Here is a 25,093-nt window from a genome sequence, read left to right as displayed (position 1 = left end):
CAGTGGTGCATGAGTACGTGCACTTTTATTGGATAACTCTCATAGTTTGGACCAATGAAACTTCTTTTATTATAAGTGAAATATTGATACCACCAAAATGTCTGGCAGTATATTTTCTCTGACTCTTCATGTATTTGTCTTCAGGATGATTCAAAATGGTGTGAAAAGGCAAAGACAGATAGAATTAACGGAAGGGGACAATGGATGAAAGAAGTAATATCAAGCCACAGACTTGCATTATTCCGCTGTTTTACAACAAATACTTAATGAAAACCCCCGTAAGGGTGATAGAAGCCTGTATTTAATTAAGCCTTTATAAAATATTAACTAGGGAGACCTGGGCGATTTCCCTCCCCCTGGTCTGCTCAGTAGATTGCAATTACACTGCATACACAGCTCTGAATTATAATTTCTGAGGTAAGGTGAGAGAGGGAGTAGGTCTAGGGCTTACTAAAGAGCCAAAGTGGAGGTTGAGACGGGGGGCTGACGCTGCTCCTATTCCTACCTCTGAAATGTCTTCTAATCACATAAGGGGGAACTATAGCTTTGATTTATAGGGGCTCTTTTAAGTTCACATTTCAGCCCTAGTACCTCTATGTCTCTACCTTTAACAATCTTTGAAATGACTTTGATCTTCTCATTTGGGCATCACATCCTGTGAAGGGCACAGTGTGCAGAAAAGGTGTAAATCATCACTAGAACTGTGGTGGCTAGAGAGAGCTTGGAGAAGGCCTTAAGCTGCAATTGCTATTTGGGAACAAGATAAGGGAATGGGTGGAAGAACTGTAATAATTTCTTTTGGTCACGGCTGATGGCCAAATTTCATTTTCTGACAACTATCAATGATACAAACGATGAGAACTCATAGCAGTTGAAACTAAATAGGAAATTCGTACAAAACGTGTGACAAATAATTTCAATTGAAGGTCCACATACTAGTCATCAGTGAATGGAGTTGCTTCAGGTGTCATCACATGACCTATGTGTGATAGCAAGTGTTCTTTTATGAGGGCACCCTCATAACCACTGTCCCTAGTTATATGATAGCCTTTGCCATGAGATTTCTTTATCCTTCTTCAGTCATCCACTGACTCCTGGTTCATAAACCATTGTCAAGTGATGCAGGTGCTCACACACAGCTGGGAAAGTTTCACATTAATGAAACTTTTTTTTCTTGGTAAAATGTGAAAGTTGACAAGTAAAACATGTAATGGAAAAATGTAAGTTGTAAATGTAAAAAATGTAAACACACACACTGTCAAACTCTTGAAAAAGTCAATGATTTTCTCTGGTTGTTAAGATTTTTGATATTGTTTTTATGAGCTCCTCATCACGACTTTATGTGACAGCTGTAAGTCTTGACTGTTTGAGCGATGATTTTGTTCCGTGTCATTTTCAATAGAAAAGACACTTGAAACATTTGATTCATTTTCCCTCATCAGAAACAAAACATGTCACACAAACCATCAGAAAATCCTGCACGTTACACTGTATTACTATGGCAAATATGGTAATACTTTTAAATCAATAAAGTTACATCCGCAAAAGCATTGTCTCAAAAAGAAGCAGTTCATTTTTAATACATTTTGTTTCTATTTACAGATCCATACAGATTCAGATGAAGGTGAAGGCAACATCAAGTACACTATCTCTGGTGAAGGAGCAGGTTCCATCTTCATCATTGATGAACTAACTGGAGACATCCATGCCACAGAGAGACTTGACCGTGAAGAGAAGGCTTTTTACACACTTAGGGCTCAAGCCCGGGACAGGAAGTCCAATGACCCTCTGGAACCAGAGTCAGAGTTTGTCATCAAGGTCCAGGACATCAACGACAGTGAGCCCGAGTTTTTGGAGGGACCCTATATTGGCAGTGTGGCAGAGCTATCACCCATAGGTAAGGCAAAAAACATGTAGTGCACACAGACAGGCACCATCTGGGTAGCTGCTTGAGGCTTTGCGCTCTGGATCGCCCAAAGGCACACATACCATGAGGAATTGCCAGTTATATTACAGATATTTCAATGATGCATATGTAGGATCTATAACATATTTTCTTGAACTGGGCTCAGGAGAAAGTTCCAAGAAGTGCAGTATGTGAAATCTTTTTACCAATGTGGAGACGGAAATAGGAAAAAGCAGACTGGAGATGTTAAATAAACACAGAGTGGGTTTTAAAATAACTTCAGCTATTGCCACTTATAGGTCCATGCTAATGTTGTCATGAGGGGCTGTTGTCTGCTGTTGTGTGATGTGATGTGATGACTTTCATTTTTTCTGTCCACCTGGATTGCTGCTGGCTAGCTACTAATTCGACTGCATTTAAGCACAGATATTGACAGTAGATGCATCTCTGCCAACACCATTTTTTAGATGTTCTCACTCACTTAAAATAGCAGAAAACTCCAGGCTTTTTGCTGTTAGAATGAAAGAAATGCCAAAACCAAGAAACAGGTAGTAACATTTCACATGTATGCAGTTGTTTTAGAATATTTTACTGCTATACACGTGATGAATATGATAAATTATACAAGTTATCCTTATTTTAAACTGATATAAATTGCCCTAAAAACAAGATGAATGTTTTATTAAAGTTATGTATTTACAAGATGGTAAAAAAATATATTTATCAATCAACACTTTTCATACATTTATATGATTTTTGAGCTAGTGGCCATACTGTCCTGCAAGTGTGTGATCCTGTCAGATCTTGGAAGTACTTGGATGAGAGACAGCCTTATAAGACCAGGGCTCGCTAGACCCAGCCACTAAGGCTTCACAAGCCAGTGACAAGTAAATGAGAGAGTTATGTTAGAGAGGGCATGTGGTGTAAAAACCTGCCAAATTAATCATGTGGATCAATTGATAATATTGTTTATATATATGTGTGTGTGTGTGTGTGTGTGTGTGACTTAAATTTGAATTGTTCATATGTCTTGTACAACCATGCAGTCAAGTCCTTTCCTTGGTGCATTTCTTTTCAATTAAACAAAATAAAATTGGGTTATCACCATGTGTGATAAGTGTCACAGTAAACAACTATTAAACAACACTGCTGATACACTGGTTATGTTATGTGTGACATAAAAGCAAATTAGTGTTTCAGTATATTGGTATAGTTAAAAACAGAATTGTGAAGACTGCCAAAAGTTATTAGCTATTAATACCTCTAATTCAATCTTTTAAAATTACAAATTAAAATTTAATGTTTTTACAAAATTACAAAGGTAAGTTAATCTTAAATGTTAACCTTCTGCTATTATGTGCATAAGATTAGTGATTTTAATATGAAAATCTATATTTTTAAGTAGCCTGTGTCATAAATAGAAATGGGTGTTTTCACATCACCATAACACCTTCAGTGCTCCAAGACTCCCTAAGTTTGGGCTAAGCCACATCTGGTTCAGTCCCTGGATGAAAATAGATGTGGCATCAGAGAATTGACTGTGAGAAAGAAGCAGATAGTGACATGGACATTTGATGAGGATCCCCACATGGATTGTGTCACAGCTATGGCTAGTAGGTAGGAATGAGATGGAAAATGAAGGAGACGGTGCAGGCGTAAAAAGAAAAGAGAGGTAGACAAAATGCATTACTCCTGGATGAGCTTTGTGGCTGTCTTCTGACATGCTGTTATGAGGCAAATGATAAACCAGGGACTAAGGGGAAGGAGGTGCAGAGGAGAGGTGCTTTAGAAGAGCAGATAATGGCGAGGGTACATCACATTTTCACGAATACTGTTGACACTGACCCCACAATGCTTTTAATCTTGACAAACATGTATTTATTGTAAACAACAGTAGTAGCAATGCTACACGGCTGCGTAAAGCCGTTGCTAAAATGAAAAAGACAGGTGAATGAGGGTGTCAGGGGCTTCATTAGTGTGGTATTAATGTCAAAAACACAGCCCATGTTTATTAAACAAAACTCAGTTTAGCCAAATCATATTATAATAGCATGTATGCTCTAAATTTTGTGTGTGTGTGTGTGTGTGTGTGTGTGAGAGAGAATGACTCCAGGAGTGGTGCAAATGTAATGGCTCTTTCTTGTTCAAAGCTAATGGGAATTAATTCCAATTAATTCTGATTAATTGGGCATTTCTAAAAGTGAATGGGTTTTATGTGCATGTGCATGAGAGATTGAGGGGCAGAGCAACTGACAGGTAGCAGGAAACAGGAGAGAGATGAAGAAAATAGAAGTGATTTTAGGGAAAGATGGGAAATCTTAGGCAGCAAGAGAGCTGTTATCGCTTTGAGAAAGATGAAGATGATGCTAAGTTGATCTTAGTTAATGTAATCTTAACGATCACGACCCTTCCACTTTGGCTGCTCCTCCTTATTCGAGCCTGTCACACCTTGGTCAAATTACACACTAAATGAATGTGCAGTTCATGTTTTAAACATCATCGTGGAGCCCTAGCCTTAATTGGATAACAGCTACCGCTTAGTCAAGCATTCCCCTGCCCTGTCCCTGTTTCTCTTTTGTCTGCTGTTCTCCTGTTGAACATCAGCAAAGGGCAGCAGTATTTTTGACATGTCACTGATAAGCTCATAAGCACAATAACAAAAACTGAAGGTAGTAAAAAGAATTAAAGGTGCAGGACAGTCCAGATAGGCTTAGTGCCACAAATGATGTCACTCACAGCTCATACTGCGGAGTACCACTTATCTGACTTTATTATCAACAAATGTTTGTCTTCTTCTCAACAAACTGCAAACCAACCAGAATTAAGAAAACTACCAAGTACCCTCTGTGTAACCACTGCCTATTATGGGATATTTTTGTTTGCAATGGATGCCTCCTGTTGTCAACCTTATTACAAGCATGTCATTGACCCACACTGTTACACAGGGTGACATGTTCATTAATTACGATTAACATGGGTGCTGTAGTTTAGTTTGTATCAATCCCTCACACAGCTGTGCTCCCACAAATGCTTCCTGCAGCACCAAATGTCTTTTAACCCACAGCTAAAATTAGTCCCCCAATGTGATTTATTCCGGTTTAGACAATATCGGCTAATAATTACAATGCCCAGCTGTTTTAAGATATTACTTACAGTAACTTGGAAAAGATTTATTTAATTGGTTTTGAGATCACCAAGATCAAATGGACTTGCAGCTGAGTCATAATTAGAGTAGATAATTCAGTGTGATAATTCAGTGTTGAGACATTGTTTGTTTTTCTCTTTTTATTGGAAAAGTTCTCCAAAGCGTTAGTATTTTTGTTTCTCTGCGTGTTTTTATGATATGCCTCTTGGTATTCTGGAAATCTATTCTAAATCATACACTTTACTATATGTGTAAGGCCAAAGGATATATGAGTTGTGTTGTTACGTATTTTATATTGAATTCTGCAATTCAATTCAATTCTTGTACTTCCAGGTGCCCCAGAAGCTTTATATACGATGTGACTTTTTTTTGGTTCTTTGAGCTCTCAAGAAGGCATGCTAGTGCTGAAACATCAGCTTATGGAATAAAGTCTGCACTGCCTAGCTGTCATAGTGCTCCTGCCTCTGTGCAAGTATTTCTGCTTCTGTTCTGCTTCCAATTATTAAGACGTTTTGTGCAGCTGAGCACACCTCCCTGCAGTCTTGTGTTTTTATCTACACAGTATCAACAATTTGTTTTAATTTGTTACAGCTGTGACTTGCTTCTCTATGTATTTTCTGCACTGCATTGTCACACGAGTGTCCATTAGCACAACTGAAAATAGAGTGATTATATAAGCATGCTGAGTTCCTCAATACTGTCTACCTAATTTAGCCACGTTCCTGTGTGTGAGCAGTATATACTCAAAACCTAGTTGGAATCGATACATTTTTATGGTATTTGGACACAGCTCCGCCACACTGGGAACAGGTTGCAAGCATTAGCCACATAAGTGATATGCTCACTGTGCTGTTTTATGGCCAACCATACAGCAAACTGCTTTGGAAAGTGGAAGGCCATAATAGTAAGAAAGTAATCAGTAGTCAGCTGCTTGAGGCATATTCATTTTAACTTATCACTCCCGTCATGTCTCCCAATGCATGTCTTTGTCATAGCTTTACAGCCTCTACGCCTACCTCCCTATTCTTTTTGCAGAAGACCTCCTGTCTCTCTGTCTGCCTGCTGAGCATCTGCTACCAAAAATAAGACTTGTGTACATAGTTATAGTCATAGTCTAGTTTGTTTTTTCAGAATTGGTTACCTATTAAAAGAAGAAAAGAAGGGAAATAAAATATGAGTGATGATCAAGTGTGAGAGCCTGAGCTCTGTGTGTCTAATGAAATTGCAGTCTTAAATCAGATTTGTAATGCATGGGTGATTTTTGTTTTGTGAACAATGCATGTCTATATGTTGGGACAGAGGAGGACTCAAAGTGTAGATGGAGTTACTCTGCAGAACGGTGGCTGTGTTCTGTGACTCGTCATGATAAAGTCTGAGAAAGATGAATTTAATATGATGTCAAGATAGAGGACACCCTGGACTGACTGCCAATATTATGAAACGTGAAGATGACTGGATTATTTTGCTTAGTGCTATCTTTTAGCAATCAGGCTAATATATGTATTAAATTGCTTCTTTATAGTATTCACACTCTAAAGTCTGTAGTTTGGTTGAAACAAACTTGTGGGAGCAGTGTGGCCTAAAGCTAAAGAGTTCCAGTGATAAATGGAGGCTTGCTGGCTCATATATGACCAACAGGAGCATGTTTTCCAGAGAGTATTGCTGAGAAAATTCAAACATAGTGAACTTTCTGGAAATTGAACAAGTGATTGATTTTTTATTTTATTTTATTAATTTAATGTATATGAACTGTTTTTGTTCTATTTTCTGTGTACTTACAATAATTTAGAAAAATGTTAGCACATTATAGGTGCACATTGTAGGTGCTGTTAGGTGACCACCAAGTAGCAGGACAGTGGGTCAGTGTTCAGTATTGTTGACAAAGAAGAAAACCCTGGTTTCAGACTTGAGTAAGGCCAACTGGAGACTTCTTCAAGTAGCTATACTGGGTGTGACTGGCCACCGGTTCTGGCCTTTTCCTGCTTCAGTCCCAGTACATTCATGATCATAGAAAGACAGATGCAACACATTCATCTCTGTGAGAAGATGCATATGTGGAACTGCTATGGTGGAGTTACAGTATGAATACTTCCTTTTGTTTACCTTCCTCTCCTTGGTGGTGCTGAGCATTTATACTATGTATATACTATATATATGTATTGTTTCCTCAGCTTTTTCCCCATAAACTAGGATCAACAATACTGAACTGTAATCCTGTAAAGCAGAACTCAAAAAATAGTAGTTGCTCACTGATATTATTCTGCGACTGGAGTGCAGGGTGGCTGCATTACACCTGCCCTTCTCAAAATATTCAACCCCATTGTGATGATATGATGAATATTCATACATTCTTTATTTTTATGGAGTAATGCAGGCCCTTAATAACCAGGTTTGTGTACAAATAATAATAATGACATATTAGAGATTCTGAAATGGCTTAAAATTTTGTCTCATAATAGTGTCTAGGTTAGGTGCACAGTAAAAGTTGTATGTATATCAACTAAATGTTTCTGATGAGCATTTTAGTTTTGTTTTATGCCCGGCCCGCTGAGTGGCGAAGATGATTGCTGCCTGTGCCTGGTAAATCCAGGCAAAATGAAGAACCTTATCCTGCATTTGGGTCTTCCCCTCTCCTCCTTCATCACCAACACCACCACTTCGTAACAGAATGCGCCAACCGCAAATGGACCCAGTGGACAACGAAAGGAGAGCGCCTGAGATCCTCCAGATCTCCGGGGATTATCCGGAGGCACTGGCTTCGTGCGCTCAGCAGAAGCGTGTGCTTCAGCGCTTACTCCGCAATGCGCCAATGGAAGAGGTGAAGGGACTTTTTCCTTCCCTGCACGCCATGCTGGAGGTGTGTAGTGACCTGCTGGTCCCCTTCTCCGAGGCAAGATGGCCGTCTTGCCCAGCTCCAGTTGCCAGAGCCCTAAGTCACGGCCAGAATGACGTTATTTTCTCTTATGTCAGAATGCGAGGGTGCCAGAACCCATGGCGAGACTGCCAGAACCCGAACCCACGGCGAGAGTACCAGAACCCGAACCCACGGCGAGGGTGCCAGAACCTGAACCCTCCTCAGTGTGCCGACGACAACGTCCCTGCTGAGGTCCCACTCCTGCAACCTGAACCTCAGTGCAGTGCATCGACGACAGCGTCCCTGCTGAAGTTCCCCTCCAGCAACCCGAACCTCAGTGCGCCAACGACAGATTCCCCGCTGAGGTTCCACTCCTGCAACCTGAACCTCAGTGCGCCGACAAGGCCATCCCTGCTGAGGTTCCCCTCCAGCAATTCTAACCTCAGTGTGCCGACGAGGCCGTCCCTGCTGAGGTTCCCCTCCAGCAATTCTAACCTCACTGTGCCGACGAGGCTGTCCCTGCTGAGTTCCACACCAACGTCCTGAACCTCAGTGTGCCAACAAGGCCGTCCCCACTGAGGTTCCACTCCTGCAACCTGAACTTCAGTGCGCCGACGTGGCCCTCCCCGCTGAAATTCCACACCAGAGCCCTGTTCCAGTCCCTCTGAGTTGCGGCGAAGGCTCCCACGCCGAGGTCCAGCCAGTTCCAGTCCCCTGGATCTTGTCTTTTGGACTTTTCTTATGGTCGTCTGGAATCCAGCCATGAGGGGGAGGTCCTGTCATGATGTGGATTCTTCAGTTCCGGTTTTGGACTTTTATTTTGGTTAGTTTCCTGTTTTCTCCTGTGTGATCTTGGTTAGCTTTATGTTCATCAGTTAAGATTAGTTTCACCTGTTTGTCATTAGTTCTTTGTTCCAAATGTATTTCTTTGTTCTTTGTTGGAGCATTAACTTGACATTTGTGTCTCTTATGTCCGAGGAGAGCTTTTTAGTTTTGTTTTAGGCCCTGCCCGCCGACTGGCAGAGATTATATTGCCTGCCTACCTGCTGAGTGGCGGAGATGTTTGCTGCCTGTGCCTGGTAAATTGGTATTTAAATTTACCAGGCAAATTTAAATTTTGGTAGCCAGGCAAAATAAAGAACCTTGTCCTGCATTTGGGTCTTCTCCTCTCCTCCTTCATCACCAACACCACCACTTTGTAACAGTTTGTGTGTGAACCTTGTGTTTTTTGTCTTATATTAAATAATGCAGTTTTAACTGTCTCTTATTATCAGTTTGATTTTATTGCATGTTTCAGCGACTAAAAATTCACAGTATTTTGAAAAAAAAAAAAAAAGCATTATTGGGCCTATTTGATTAATGGATTCTCACAATCCAGGAGGGTGTCATTCTCTTTTATGGCTCATTATTGTATTTTCTCGAAAAAAGCAATAAAAATTGAGCTATTATTAACAAAAATCACCTATGATGTTAAAAGCTAATGTTGTCCCATGTCCATTTTAGGGATACAGTCCAGTTAAAACACCCATGCTTCCATTATAAAATATCTTGCATTCATCTCTAGCAAAAAGCCTTTTATAACATATATTTGTCTTTGCATAGAAAATGCAATGTAAAAATAATGTTTTTACAGTGAATTACAGGCTTGAACTATTTCTTGGTCAGTGTAGTGGCCTCCTATAGTCATCTCATTAATGTGATCAACCAGTGAAGACTCAAGGATGTTACTGAGTTGTTTAATAAATAGTTCCAGCATGATGTTCTGTAAAACAACATGGCATAACAGTTTTTTACTGTAATAACATATATTTTTTATGCTTACTGCAGCACCAAATTCATAAGCAAATCAAATTTATTTTGTCTTTTTTCATTAATTCAATTTACCATGTGTTTTTGGGTTCTTCTAAGAGTGTGTTACATCTAGTAGGAAATGAGCTTCCCTATTTATATTGTTTAGTAAGAGTTTGCTTGCTCTTTAGTTCATTCTCTGTTGCATTACCACCATTGATGTCTTCTAATTTAGTCTGATATTCCAAATTAGCTTTAGGTTCTGTTGTGTTTCTTGGTGTTTATCAGGAATGGGATTATTTTTCCTCCTAGTACTGATTTTCCCAAAGCAATATTCAGCTTGAATTTTTTTGTTTTAATTGCAGCAAACTAACAGAAGTAATTTTAAACAGATGAAATTTGCCTTTAAAATGGTACTGTCAAGACGACAAAACCCTCTCTCTGAAAATAATGTGTCCTCATAAAAACCTCATTGCTACCGAAACTATGAGCATGACTTCTGGAGAGGGCTCATCAGCTGTTGTGCTCATCAGCATGGGGTTGAGTTCAAACTCACATGGACATTTCCTGTTGAGGTGGTGTCTTAAATAAATTATGTGGAGTTGGAAAGAGATGAAAAAATATTTCTTTCCTATTTTTGTGTTGCCTTATATTGTGTCTCTATAGTATTAATAGATATGAGCAAGAGTCTGGGCTATGAATTTACCTTCTTTCTTATCAATAACAGCTTTTCTATAGTACTTATATGCTCACACCAGGTGGCTTACAAAAAATGACATCTTGGGCTAATGTTTATATTTGGTAAAGCCTTTCCTTTAATACTTGAAATAAATCCATTTCTTTTCCTTTGGTAATCCCCAGTCTTTAAATATGTATGTACCTTTAGGCTAAACCTCAAAAGTGTAAAAAAAAAAAAAAAAAAAAAAATAGAGGCTAAAGTAATGTCGAACTTGTATGCTTCCAGTTTTCAACAATTATACAGACATGATTAGGCATTTTCTGCAGTTTGGTTAGATTGAGTTTTCAGACACAATATCTAGCACATATACTGCAGAGACACTGGCAGTGCCACTGTGGCAACCCAAGCTAATGCTTATGCTCCACACACCCAGCTAATATTGAAGTAATAAAGACAGGCCTTTTCCAATTTTGAAATCAGTATTACATCATGTTACAACATGCATACTAAGACATTCGGCACATTCGACATTTTTTTTAGTGTTTTCGTGAGTTGACTGATAAGGTGACGCAGTGTGTTAGATTTGAAACCATTTAGCCACTGAGGCAGACCTCGTTTACTATAAAGGTTGGGCGACAGCGAGGAATCAGATGGAAATGTGGCTAGGAGGGGCAGCTCTTGGTGCTGGAATCACAACAGGGTGAAAAGTTTTCACGGAGCTAGTCCTGTGATTGATGTGGTTCCATTGGAAAGGACCTCAGGACCTCTGAGTGGCAGAGATGTGGCGCAACATGACATCTGTGCCGTAGCCTCTAACCTTGGATAACGCTGACTGACGAGTCACGGTGTCCAAAGAAAAACAGGCAGGCAAATAGCAGTCTGATAACAGGCATTAAGCTAACCACTATCCTTAGCTATTGCCCTCTAATGACACAAGCTGATATATTGTAGAATTACTAAACACAAAGAATAGATCAAAGTTGCATAGTGTTGCTACCGAAAGGAACATTTTTCCTATTGTGTCGTGCAACAGTCTGTGCATTTTTAAGGATTGTTATGGTAGTTATTGCACCACATTTGTACTAATGGAAACTGTATTGATTTCACGCATCAAACATGCTGAGTTGAGGATATCATGACATTGAGTGTCTGTATGGGCAGATTTTCTTGACAGTAGTAAACAGGTGCTTCATAAAATCCCAGAAGAGACTGACAAGAAAGCCACACAGGAGAAACACTGTGGAATGTATGCATGCATGTGTCTCCTTGAAGGTCACTGCCCTGCAAAAGTATATCACAGGTGTACTTACACACAAAATGAAGAAAATAAGCAGCATTTGAAGGGTCTTTGTTGTAGCAGGCAGAGAATAGCACTTGGCAGATTAAAGCAGTAAAAAAGAGCTGTCGATAACTAGTTTCAACAACTGATCAATATTTCTCAAACCTTTTTGTGACAGCGGCTTTGTTTTTTTTTTTTGGTGGAAAGTGTCTTTTTCTGGCAAGTGACCTGTACATGTCCTGTAACTCATAGCTTAAAACAGAACCTTTGCAGGAATTATATCACAGCATAATGCAACAAAAAAAAAAAAAAATCATTCAGATAGGGTTACTTTTGAGCTTTTGAGGACAAATTCATCAAAACAAACAAAAAAGAACCTGTCTTCATTTCCTTTTCTTTTTCATCTCTCTCTTCTCTCTCCCTCACTCTCTGTCTCAGCGTGAAAAATACATTTTCCCACTCCTTTTTTATGTAATGTGACAACTCAACAAGAGTATTAAAGTAATAATCACCCTTCCTGTTGCTATAATCCACAGAGGTTGCCCAAGAGGCTCGAAATTGCTGCATTCACCATTAGGGCAGCTGGGCCCTGTCATACTAACAGCAGATGAGACATTTGGAGCAGCAGGATCACAGGCGAGAGGGAATGCACCAAGGCAGGAGCTGCTTACAATCGATATTCTCCACCTTTATGCATATAACCAGTAACAGTCACCGTTACGCACTCAAACACAGTGCCTGACGTGCCGTAATTGATTTTGGCTGATCTGCCTGCGTGTGGCCGTGTGTATGAATCAGTGTGTATATGATGGAGAGGGGGAATTGAGAAGGAAGTGTGTTAAGTGGCAAAGGAGATCTGTATGACAATAGCAGGCACAGTAAACTCATTAAGTCCTTCACTTTTTCACTATTGTAGAGACAGAACTAAACAAAGAAGCATGAGCATTGTTTTGTATTTGTTCACATTATACATCTGTTGATGGAGAACGTATTAAAACAATAATGCTGGTACCTACAGGAAACATCTATACATGTAGTCTGGCTCTTTAGAAAATTCTCTGCACAAAAAAGTCTCTGGGCCCCATTATTTGCTCTAGGCTGAGAGTGACAGCTTTGCGTTATTATTTGTCCGGAGACAAATGCTTGAAAGTAATCAGTGGTTAAGATTTGATGATAAGCTGAGAGACCACATTGGTCCATAATACTTTCTACTAAACAAATGATGATCTGCTCTATTAAAGAGACATAAGTTTCAAGACTAACAAATATTTAAGTTACAAACTGTCAGGAGAGATGAAAAATAGCCCCAAATCCTTGTAGAGATCTCAAAGAGGATCAATGTAAGCAGGTCATTGGCTTTTATGACATGGCAGATTTTTCTCCCTTGGATACTTCATTCTCTCTCACCCTCCTTTCTCTCTCTCACTCTCTCCCCACCTCACTCTCCTGAGGCATTTATGTGAGAGAAGAATGAATCACAGTAGAAGTAGTGAAGAAATAACTTTTCATGTGAAAACACCTCAGCTTTTATGGCTTTACTAAATGATCCATAATGCGGGCGGGGAGCACTCAGTCCTGCAGATTAAGGTGGGTCGGAGCAGGAAAGAGACTCTGTGCTGGAGCAGTTAGACCCTTCCACTGAAGCTCGCACCAGTACGGCACCAGCTGAGATAGGCACAAATCTCTTTTACGAGGCTGCCTCTTAAATAGCTGTCAGTCTAGTGTCTCACATGTGGCGCACTCCTCCAGCTTCCCTCACAGTAATTGAACCATCTCTCCCAGAGTGCTGAAATGGTGTGGGAAGCCATTCCGACAGCCCGTGTTGATATCATTAAACCAAACTCATGCATAAATCTAACTATATAGCTATCATCTCCCACCCTCCACCGAATCCTCCATGCCCCAAAAAACAACCCTCTTCTGTACGCCATTTCACCAGCGATGATCCCAAGGTTAGTTTTTATCTGAATGTTATTTACATTATCCTTCAAGGAATATTGTGCACCACTTAAATATCATTTGCAGAACAGACTCCCTTACTGTGTTATGGTTTTAGGAGGACTGTTGCTTCCTTCATGTTCTTTCCACCATGACGGTGTTATAGTCTTGTCAAATATTCAGCGTGTTCCAGAGAGAACAACTTCATAAGTAGAAAAGAATAGTCTGAGGTACATGCACCAGTTCCAGTAACCACTGTAGCCATTCAATAATAACAATATTATTCATATTTTACCTACTACAATAATGAACAAATGTAGTTAGCCTTTCATTTTATACACTAAGTGGGGTTTTATATGCCTTATAGAGCAGTTATAAAAATAGAATTACAGAAATATTTTCAAGAAGATGAAGGTGGAAATGAATGTGTAATAAACAGCTACAATTCAATCCCAATTATGTTCCAGGCATTTTCCTCTGCTAGAGGATTTAATGAATAACAAAACAGTATACTTGTTATAGTTGCAAGTCAATGAGATGTTGTAACCTGTCTAGTCCTCCTTGCTGAAGAAAGTCACAGAGAGAAATGTTGCTAAACAGTGTTGCTGTTATGAATGTAAGGGAAACAGAAAAAAAATGATGATTTGCTGTCAAATCCTCTCATTAGTATAATGAAAATCAGTTGTGCATTTGAAAATTAGCATGATGCTGAGTTTCCTCTTTTATTATTGTTATAATACAATATAAATATCTGCAGGCTGCATACATTAGCTTTACCTTCAGCAGCAAAAAAAAAAAAAATACTGACAAAACTAAAGTCTTGTATGTTTATAAAAACACTTAACATTTGTCCTTTCTGGTTGACATTTGTAGTTTTGACCTCAGAACATCTGAGATTGATGGTAGGTGCAACAATGTGACAACATCAAACACTGGGTGTCAGTGAAATAATATCTAATTCCACAGTTTAAAAAACAAAGTAATATCACAGAGTTTGATTAACTGTGTCATTCAATTTCATTTGTCTTGTTATTGCATAGATATGAGAAGAATATGATGATGAAAGTTTTATTGTATAACTAAACCAAACAAACTCAGTGCTAACAAATGTGCTCATGAGGGGGGAATAGTCAATCCTGAGACAATCCTGTGTATTTTTGATCATTAAAATTATTATTGCTACAGTGCATGCTCTCTCATCTGGGAGCAATTTCTGATTGAGCGAGAAAAACAACTCTTTAGATAATGAATATCTGGAGTTTCTCTCCATTAGACATACTTCTGTTATTACTGCTATATGCATTACATTCCAATCTGCAAAAGTCAATAATTTTTATTGAATTTCTACAAGTCCATCAGCAGTAGAATCGGCTTAAGTGACATGGCAGCCACGCCAACAGATACTGTAAGTAATGACTTCTCCCACTGAAAACACTGATCCAAGCCATAGCTTTAATAAGAACCCAAGTGCCAAACTCACTGCATCACTTCTCTTTCTAATATAAACACAATAAAGAAGCATTTGCATTTATATAGTTCTTCCAAGCCAGCTGACGTTGCTGCCAGCCAGTATCCAGAAACAACTGAGCGTCAAACTGATTGTTACCTGGGGAAAATTAAGATAAGGGAATAATCCCATGGACGAAAATGGCTTTGTTGGACACACAGCAATAGGGCCAACTAGGTAGGCAGGATTAACAAACCCCAACCTGTTGCAAGTGATAAAAATGCCTAACCTCTATACAGTCTTACAGTTTCAATTTTAGAAGAACGATATCTCATTCACCCCCCAAACTAGGATGCAGCATATCTTGATCTTCTATGGATGAGGCTGGTGTGTACTTTTGCATAAATGCATGAGGTAATGACTGTATGATGAGTCAAAATATGAATTAAAAGCTCAGTCCATGCTAGTTAAAATGCTGTGCTTTAAATCCACTGGGAGCTGCAATATATCAGGATAGAGAGGAGCTGAGGGGACATATAATGAGAGTGAGAAAGCCCCTGAGACCCAACACAGGGTTGTTGGTAATACCAGAATTTAGTGTTGCACATATTGTACAGCGCTGTAGAAACAATGACCTATTCATTTGTTCATTATCCTTTTCCCTGCTGCTAATTTATCTTTAAGCTAATTTGGCACATTGGCACGCATTTCAGAATAATCGCCAAATAGCACGCGCTCGTTCGTTTCATTGGTAAGAGACTGGAGTGTTGCAGTATATGCCAGCTCTATGTTAGCATGCAAACAGACCAGCTCCAAGCCACCATTCATTGAGTACAGAGTGTGATAGGTGCCATCAGCAGGGTAGTGATCTGAGCTGTCTGATTTATTGGCCAGGTGACCTTAGTGATAATTCACCAGTGTCTCTCTCCCTTAGGAGCTCCGTTGGATGACAGGAAGCAAACAGTGCTCTGACACTTCCCGCTAATTAGCATCATTAGCATACTGCCATTATATGGTTGGACAGTAGCATGACAGGGCTCTGAGAAAGGCTACAGCAGTGACCTTTGGTGGACAACACCTGCTGTCAGAAATTACCCATACCACTGGCCAGAGGGATGGAGACAAAAACTGACTCAATGTCCTTGACGGCCTATGGAGGAAATTTTATCTTCCCATTCTTGTAAATCAAATTCTCTGTAGAAAGAAAAGGAATGTGTTCATGTGCTTAAAGGCAAATATACAGTTGTTTTTTTAACCTAAAAATAGAAAACCTTAAAGTTTTGCAAGCTTTAGGCTAAGCTTTAACTAAAATGTGTAACTAAATAGAGAGATGTGCTTGTGTATTTGCTGCTAGAGGCTTGTGTATGCACACTGTTGACAAATATACTACACTGAGTGGAGAATAATGACTTAAACACTGTAGCTGCACAAATCCAGATTTTAAGGTTTCGTGTTTAAATGAGTCTGTTCTCTGGCTAAATGCTAGTAATCCCAAATAATTGCTTGCGGTCGATGTTTTTTTTGAACTTCCAACAGTCTTAGATATATATAAAATCTAGTGTTGACTATCACTGCAAGTACCCTTTTATCGCAAAATGCAATTTCTGCATCCTTGAGAACAGTGTGCAAAACGCTTGTTTCACACCTGGCTGTACATCCAAAAAAGTCAATAATAATAATAAGACATTTTATTGTTACCATCCTTATGAGTTCCCACTTAATTAATGTGATTCTGAATACTATGAAGTTTGCAACCCCAACCCTTTCACTTATCTTAACCCAGTTTTCATTTGAACCATAATAGCATAGTGCAGCTCTCTAACAGCTCTTTAAAAACAGGCCAGTATAGTCCACCTTCGTTATATCCTCACTCTAAAGGCCTATAACCCTTTAGGTATTAAGTTTGTATTAAGTATTAGGTTTTTACACACTTCCACAAACACAAGAAAACACCCACAACTGCTTGAAATTATACACTACAAACTAACTTTTCCTCTTTCATTTTGGTTCAAATGTCATTTTGGCATTGCAGTGATTGTGCACATATTTCCCCAGTGGGTTTTTGACTCAGAAGTTTTTATTCTCTTGTTTGACACTATGATGTCTCTTTTTAAACAGGAACATCTATTATGAAGGTTACTGCATCCGATGCCGATGACCCTACATACGGCAGCAGCGCCAGAGTGGTGTACAGTGTACTGGATGGAGAAAAATGTTTCACTGTTGATAGACACACAGGTAAGAATGTCAAAGACCACATGTTCAGCACTCTTTGCACTTGATTTTTTTCTTCTGTGAGTTTCTTGTGGTCCTACTTTTTACTAAACCTAGAGAACATAATTCCCCAGTCAGTCAAAATTCATGGCCAACAACATAAAATCAGGTGTCCAAAAACAAACACCTTCATAATTGTTTATGCAATATCTACTGTCTCCACCTTAGCATGTCCTCAATACACCATATAGCATATATTGCTTGGTACAGCCAGTATTTAGTGCCACCTCCAAGCCTATCTTTGCAGAATGTATTTGATATAATAAGTATGAAGCAGGCAACATAAACAGTAGAATCTCCCCCAGTTGTAAAATGGAAGATTCCCTCCTTTACTTGACATCGAGGGGTTATAAGAGCAATATAGCCTTCCCCACAGTCTTTCAGGGTTGTGGTGTTGCCTTCAAATGCCTGCCCCAGGGAAAAACACAAAAGTTTTAATGATTCCTTTTTTTGGTCTCTACTGCTTCGATTTGGTCAGCCCAGGTGCTTGGATGATAAATGGCTGTGCTATGGTGGTAGTAGCCAAGAGACTGGATGGTTTACTCCAGCTTCCGTCTCACAACCCCCATTGCACCCACAGAACCCTCTTTCTCAGTTTTGTAGTTGGATTGGTCAGTGTAATAGGTCTGATTCAAGAAGGTCAAAACAAAGAGGAAATGGGACAGCTGTGAAATCTGCCTCATTAATATCACTGCTTTGGCCATGCTGGAATTACCTGTAAGTGTTTGAGCTTCTGATTTAAAGGGCTGATTCTACAAGAACTTACCCAAACACTGTGCATAAAGACATGTCATCTTTTTCACTTTAAAGTAGATTGGCACATATCAGAATATTAAAAGTACTACTACTGTTATATTACTGTTATAATTCAGCAATAGAATTGTGTACACTACATGTTATATGCATGTATTGAATTCTTGATGAGGTTTAGTGATCCAAATACTTTCTTTTCTGTTGTCTTCCAAAATACACTTGGTAAACAAAGAAGCCTTTTAAAGCCAACAGAAAAAGGAAACAACTTTTAAAAACAACACAGGTTGTGGAGTGCAGAAAGAGAGATGTGCAGTTTTTTTTCAGTTTTTTTTCCCCCTCACACTAAAGGTGGTTGTTAGGCTTGCTAAACATTTGTCCACAGCACTTACTACAGTGTCAGAGTGCAGTGGTACTTTCCATGAAAACATGACTGCATCAGTACAGCTTGTACAGACCATCAGTTGCTGATGAACGGCAGCTGATCCTAGCCTGGCAAAAATGCCTTTCACCAATTTTACAGTGCCCACATGGCAGGACAGTTGGTTTTGTACATACTCAGTGGAATTAGATTTCCTTTGCCTAGTGAGATGAAAACAGAAATGCTATTGATGTGAGTAAAAAAAAAAAAAAAGACCAGAATATCATATTTTATTTTATATTAATGTAATGCATTACCATACTGAGGCACTATTTCACAGTTGGTGTACAAGGGCCCATTACCCAGTTAAACCGTTAATGTTAAGGCTACGTGATGAGCATTGAAATATGGACCACATAGCCTTAACTGACTGAATTCATGAATGCAGACGATGTAGACTCATCTACATACAGTCTGTACCATGATGTTGGAATGGTGCTCTATACTAGATGCGGATTGGAGCTTTACTCTTGACAACCCTAATTTAGATGCATCCCCTCTGGCCTTTAGTCGATGAAAGAGGAGCATGTCATCTGCCTCCCTCCTTAACTCCATTGCGACGTGTACTGTATTTTGGCGACTCATAGAACATGCCCCAGGGCTAAATGTGACTGGAATCAGGGAGCTGTGTACCCAACACAGCGCAAACCTGTGGGAGTGAGACAGCACACCAAGCCCAGGAAATACATCAATAGATTTTGATGTGGAAAATCCCAAGGGGTAAAGTGGGATTATATTACTACTGCACAGTAAACCAGACAGATACTGATGCAGCTGCTGCTGGGCCAACAAGAAAGACCATGTGCTAGTGTGTGAGAGCGTGAGAGACACATATAACTGTATAGAGTAAACAGAGAGACCACAGTCCTAGCAGTAATGACAAGAAATTATGGTCCCTGGTATCACATAATAACCTTTGCCAAACAATGGTCAGGGTCTCTGTATTAGGGCGAAGTAAGCTGCCCAGATTTGTTTCCACATGTTTGCCATTGTGACCAAAATGATTTGTCAGTTCTTTGTTGTTTGGCTGAAGATGATCTTGAGCTGAAGAATTTCATTTTACATTTTATGATAGTTTAGTGTATAATAGTTAAACTTTAAATAAGTCAGTCAGTGGGATGCTTTGACCACTGATTTTGTTGAAATGCAAAAGAAACTCTGTACTCCGGAGTAAATAAAATCATTGCGTTTGTGTTGCCTCTCTCTGGGGCTCCTAACTCTCTCTCTCCCTCTACATTATATCACTTCCTCTACGTCCCTCATTTACTCTTTGGAAATCCACTTCTCAGGTTGAAGTGCTGTCTTACCCACCATATAAGAGTTGTAATGCTGTTCAGGGTGGTTGAGGCATGCCTTCATTTTGCCCCTGTATGATGTTCATTTTAATACAGCTGAGCCATAAAATGGTGTAGGCACAGAGGCACAAATATGACAAAATCTCTTCCATGCAGCCTGTCTGAGGAGGCGAAATGGAATGAGCTGCACTTGTGCCTCCATAATACAGTGCTTAGCAGAAGTTGATTTTCAGCCTGAGAGGGAAATGCAGTTGGTTATCACATTAATGTTAACCACTAATGTAACCTTTCCATTGGCCTCATCTGCTACTCCTACTCTTCCCCACTCTCTCCCTTTCTCTCTGTCTATCTCCATCAACCTCTCCTTCATCCCTCAATCATTAGGGATTATCATGACAGCAGTAGCAGATTTGGACCGCGAGACACAGGATCGCTATGAGTTGGTCGTCAAGGCAACAGACATGGCAGGACAAATGGGCGGTCTCTCTGGCTCGACCACGGTGACCATAGTGATCACAGATGTTAATGACAACCCGCCGCGTTTCCCACAGAGTGAGTGTCTCCCGCACATTCTCTTACTTTAGACAGAGATAGAGATGATGACGCACAGGAGGAGAGGAAGAGATGTCAGAGAGAAAAGAGGTGGAAATAGAAAAGAAGAAAGTGAGAAGAAAGAAAGGAAACATGATGGGGAAAGTGAAAGCAAAGATGATAAAAGACACTCAGTATAGTTTGCAACAAGCAGTGGCGACATCAGTGACCATACAACCCTTGCATGTTTTTTTTTTTTTTTTTCCTGAGAAAATCAACTAGCTTAAATTTATGGGCCTGTCAAACCTGTAGCCAGTACCAAAGTGGTCCCATCAAAATGTGGAGAATTGAGGCATTCCACTGCACAATTGATCAGTCTTTTTAAGTGAGGCTCAAGAGAGGACTGCATCAATACGGTTGATTGTTTCCTCATTGTAATGTTATGGATTTATGATGGTGAAGTGGTTTTTGACCTAAATGATTTTGCAATGCTTTTGGTGCACACATGCCCAACAGGTCGAGTTGAAATATGCAGCTGACATATCCCACCATTACACACAAAAACACGTTTAAGGTAAAGCAAATAGAAAAAAAAAACATGTATAATGTTTGACAGACTACATCAACATTTTTACAAGAAATGATGAGTGTGCTTAATATTTCCCACCTTTTTAAAGTAAATAATTATCTCTAAATGCTAAATGCTGATCCTAAATAAGTACTATGGTAATATACTTTTAGTTTTTTGAATGGAATTATGGTTCCCCTTTTTGCTTTCACTTCTCTGTATTTTGTCCTCTTTTTGAAATTGAAAGCATACCACTGTTAGTTTTGTTACAGCTGGAGGAACAGCACCTGACAGTCTGCTTGATTGTATTTGATATGACTCCACACACTTTTTCTTATTTCAGTGTAAATCCTTTTTCAGCTTAGTAAATCATATTTACCCAGTCAGAATGATAAACCCTTCAGGATTTTAGTATCTCCAGCGGATAGTATGGGAAATAGATAAAGTTTAAAAAGCAGCCACATAAATAAGATTCTGAATAAGATGGCATACTGTAAGGCCTTTAATGTTTCACATAATTTCCCTCTGAGGAGCAATACATTTGTATCTTCTTGCTTTTATCTTTGTATCATGTTTATAATGAACTCTATAGCAGACTTTATGCATTTCTGCATTGTGTCATGTGTGTGTCAGTAAAAGTAAAATTTATCCTGGGCTTGTTCATAAACACTTCTTGACCTTAATTGAGTCCATATTTTATTGGATTAATGCAATTATAATATAGTTTCCATTATATTTTTGTCACATTATTCAAATGTCAGTAAAATAAACGTACTGTAAATAATGTAAATCTGTTGTGAAAATGAATAGATAGGCAGGTAGATAGATAGGATTAATGTAGTGCAAGATGACAAGACTGTGATGTATTCAGTTGTAGGAAATTGTTGATATAAAAATGTGCTAAATTATGTTTTACATTATATTTCATATGCAGTGATAACACAGACAACAACTTTCTGAAGACTACCTGTTACTCTTTTTTCATTATAATCCCATTCCAACTTTATTGTTCCATTACCTGTCTCCCCTGATCTTTGTTTCTATACCTCATTCACTTCCTCTTCCCACTTTTTTGTTTCTCATCTCTATCCATCTCATTTATCAATTTCCTCACTTTTCACCCTCCCTTTTCCACCCATAATCATCCATCTGTCTTTTCTTGTCTTTCTTCCATTGGTGTTTTTCCTCATATCCTTCATGTTTCTTTTATTTCTCATCTTCCTTCTGTTGTGATGTTTTCTACACCCACGATGTTTTCTGTCACGTCATCCCTTGGTTGCTTTGCTGAACCTAAATCTTCTTGTTTTATCTGTCCATACTTTTTTTCGACCTCCACCTTCTACATAAACCAGAGATGTATCAGTTTTCTGTGTCTGAGGGGGCGCCAGTGGGGACGCCAGTTGGACGGGTCATTGCCACGGATGCAGACATGGGAGAGAACACGGACATGACCTACCTGATCAAAGAGGGAGGGGAGCTCTTTAAGGTCACTACTGATGTAGAGACACAGGAAGCTGTTGTTTCCATCAAGAAGGTATATTTAATATAAAGGGATGTTATGCCGCTGTTATTGTTGACTTTAAATACACACTTTAAATTGCAAACAGTGTTTGGTAATTCAGTCTCTGATACCAGTGAGCTAAATGTACTGAGTTTTTCCCTACAGCACTTGTGGTATAATTGTACAAACAGAATTTTTTATGCACCTGTATTATAAAAAACAATAATGCAATAGCTTATCATAATAATCATATCAGGGGCACTACCATTATTAGGTATTAGATACAGTATGCGTACTGCATTTCCTGTGAGCACTTTTTTTTAAAGAATGCTTTGTAGCTCATCACACACTTTGCAGTCCCTGGGATCTCTGGCAGAATCTCATGAAAAGTAGAAATCAACAATAGACTGGGCCTGTGCTGGTTGGAGTTCAACAAACATTATTTGGGGTTCAGTTGGCAAAGTTAATAACTGTTTGCTCTCAGCACCTACTGTAAGTATTTCTCCTTAGAAAGCCGTACAGCTCTCACATTCTTCAGACAAAGAAAATCACGGTGCACTGAAGTTGGGAAAGGTGAAAAACATGATTGTTCTTTGATGATTGATGAGTATCGATTTGTAGTTTGACTGGTGCTGTCAGTGCTGTGTCTCTCCAAAACTGTTTTCAACTTTTTTTTTTCATCCCACACCCTGTGACAAAAAAGGAAAGAAAAATGCAGAACACTAGCAGTCACACTTTCTATTGAAAAGAACAGATGTCAGTAGTGTTTCTCCAAAGTGATATCTCTTTTGTGAATGGCGCCTGATGGCAGAATGAGCCAGGTGACATTCAGCCAACAGCAATGTTTTGGTCTAATGTCTTGCCAACAATGTGGCAATCTTAATCATTCTAGTGGCAAGTGATGACCAATTGGTTAGCTGGTGCTGCAAGTATCATGATAACTTGTAGAAAACATCACCTCAGGCACGAAGGGATATGTGTAGTTTGGCTCAGTTCTGCCCCTGATGCCTGGAATTTATATTGCAAAAATTAGTAGCTAGTGTACTTGTTACTTAATAATACTGTTGCACTATAATGTAGATTCTGGTGATCGGTGTCACTACTGAGCATGATGTCATTTTCAGTGATCTGTTGTGGAATGAAACTGTTTCAAATCTTCTTTGTTTTTCAGCCACTGGACTTCGAGAGCAAGCGGACACACAATGTCGTAGTTGAGGCAGTAAATAAGCACGTGGACCCACGATTTGTGGACCTGGGCTCCTTCCGAGACCAGACAATTGTCCGGGTCAGCGTGTCAGACATAGATGAGCCACCCATCTTTCAACCAACAGAGGGTGCTATTATGGAAGTGCAGGAGGATGCCAAAGTAGGAACCATGGTTGGCATTGTCACTGCCAGAGATCCAGATGTGAAGAACAAACCTATTAGGTATGACAAGGGATCTAAGGCCAACTCCACTACAAAGAAAAACACATTGTGCTATTAGAAATTGTGGCATGTGTATAAGACCTAGGTCACAAATGGTTTTTTAAAATCCCAAACTCTGGTTGTTGTCTACTGTCATAGGAGTGGGCAATGTTTAACACATGAGCAAACAGAGCAGACTGTATCTTTAAAGTAAGGCCGTTGTTTCTGACCCAGTAGTGCTGACGTTGTGCTGGGTCAGATGTATAATTAGATTTGATATCTCCAAATGAAAACCTTTAAGGCTTTGTTGAAAATGTGGCATAAACAACAGATGAAAAAAAGTACTTTAAAAACGTAGGCACAACCAAGTAATTAACCTGATAAAATGTATCAACCAAAACACTGGGAATAAAATGTTCCCAGCCAACTCAAAGAACGATATCTTTTACTGCTAAATATGAACAATATCATAAACGAAGCATGTACATGACAATGATTACCCAGGACATTGCAGCACTACAGCACATTGCATCATTCCATTCCCCAAACCCACTATTACTGCATCCTGTTCATACATTTTTATTGGAGCAAAATTTGCACTATGAGAAATCTAACTTTTAAGAACTAGCTTTAGGAATAAAATGCTTTTGAAAGATGCAGTAAAACCCCAAACAGTGAACGGTGGGACTTAGACAATGGATGAAGCTGTGCCGCACATCTATTTGTTTTTTTCTCAGATCACTGTGTGTGATAAAAACAATATCAACTGGTAATCTTCTGTATTGTGGTCTGTGGTTTATATGTCCTGAGAAGAACAGTGGCTGTATGAGTAGGGAATATAGATAAGAGGTAAGACAGTCTCACTGACTGTAGTATACAATGGCACACGCAAAGCCTGTGCAAATTACCTCCATTAAAAATGCATGAGGCCCAGAGTTCCAGGTGTAATAAAGTACAACACAATAGCTGTGCTGTCGTTTACCACTGCCTTGGCAGCTTGGAGCTGAAGGAGTGTGTGTGCGTGTGCATGAGCGCGTGTGTTTAAGTAAATGAATGGGTCAGTGAGTGAAAGGAGTGAGAGAGGTTAGCCGGGAGCCACCTACAGGGCAAAATTAGTGAGTTCATAGCCTCTGGCATTAGGCAACATACCCCCTTTGAACTCTGTATAATCAAGCTACTTGAGTGATGAGGTTTTAGTGGAAAATATACATGGACCATGGAGCTGAGCAACAAGACCAACTTTTTAGAACAGGCATTGAATTCTATTATTATTAAAATAAGCTGCAAATGGAACTACTTTGCATAAAACA

General features: G+C 39.3%; 1 protein-coding gene across 1 annotated transcript in view; it reads left to right on the top strand.

The window, feature by feature from the left end:
* Positions 1–25,093, top strand: part of cdh22 (cadherin 22) — a 64,092-nt gene that overhangs the window by 7,269 nt on the left and 31,730 nt on the right. The window contains exons 2-6 of the mRNA XM_026306786.1: positions 1,603–1,897; positions 17,155–17,274; positions 20,161–20,328; positions 22,228–22,409; positions 23,548–23,804. Of these exons, the coding sequence (XP_026162571.1) occupies positions 1,603–1,897; positions 17,155–17,274; positions 20,161–20,328; positions 22,228–22,409; positions 23,548–23,804 (1,022 nt within the window). The remainder of the gene's footprint in view (positions 1–1,602; positions 1,898–17,154; positions 17,275–20,160; positions 20,329–22,227; positions 22,410–23,547; positions 23,805–25,093) is intronic.

The sequence above is a fragment of the Mastacembelus armatus genome, chromosome 5 (assembly GCF_900324485.2).
Source record: "Mastacembelus armatus chromosome 5, fMasArm1.2, whole genome shotgun sequence".
Lineage (NCBI taxonomy): Eukaryota > Metazoa > Chordata > Actinopteri > Synbranchiformes > Mastacembelidae > Mastacembelus > Mastacembelus armatus.
This window is presented reverse-complemented; position numbering and strand designations above follow the sequence as displayed.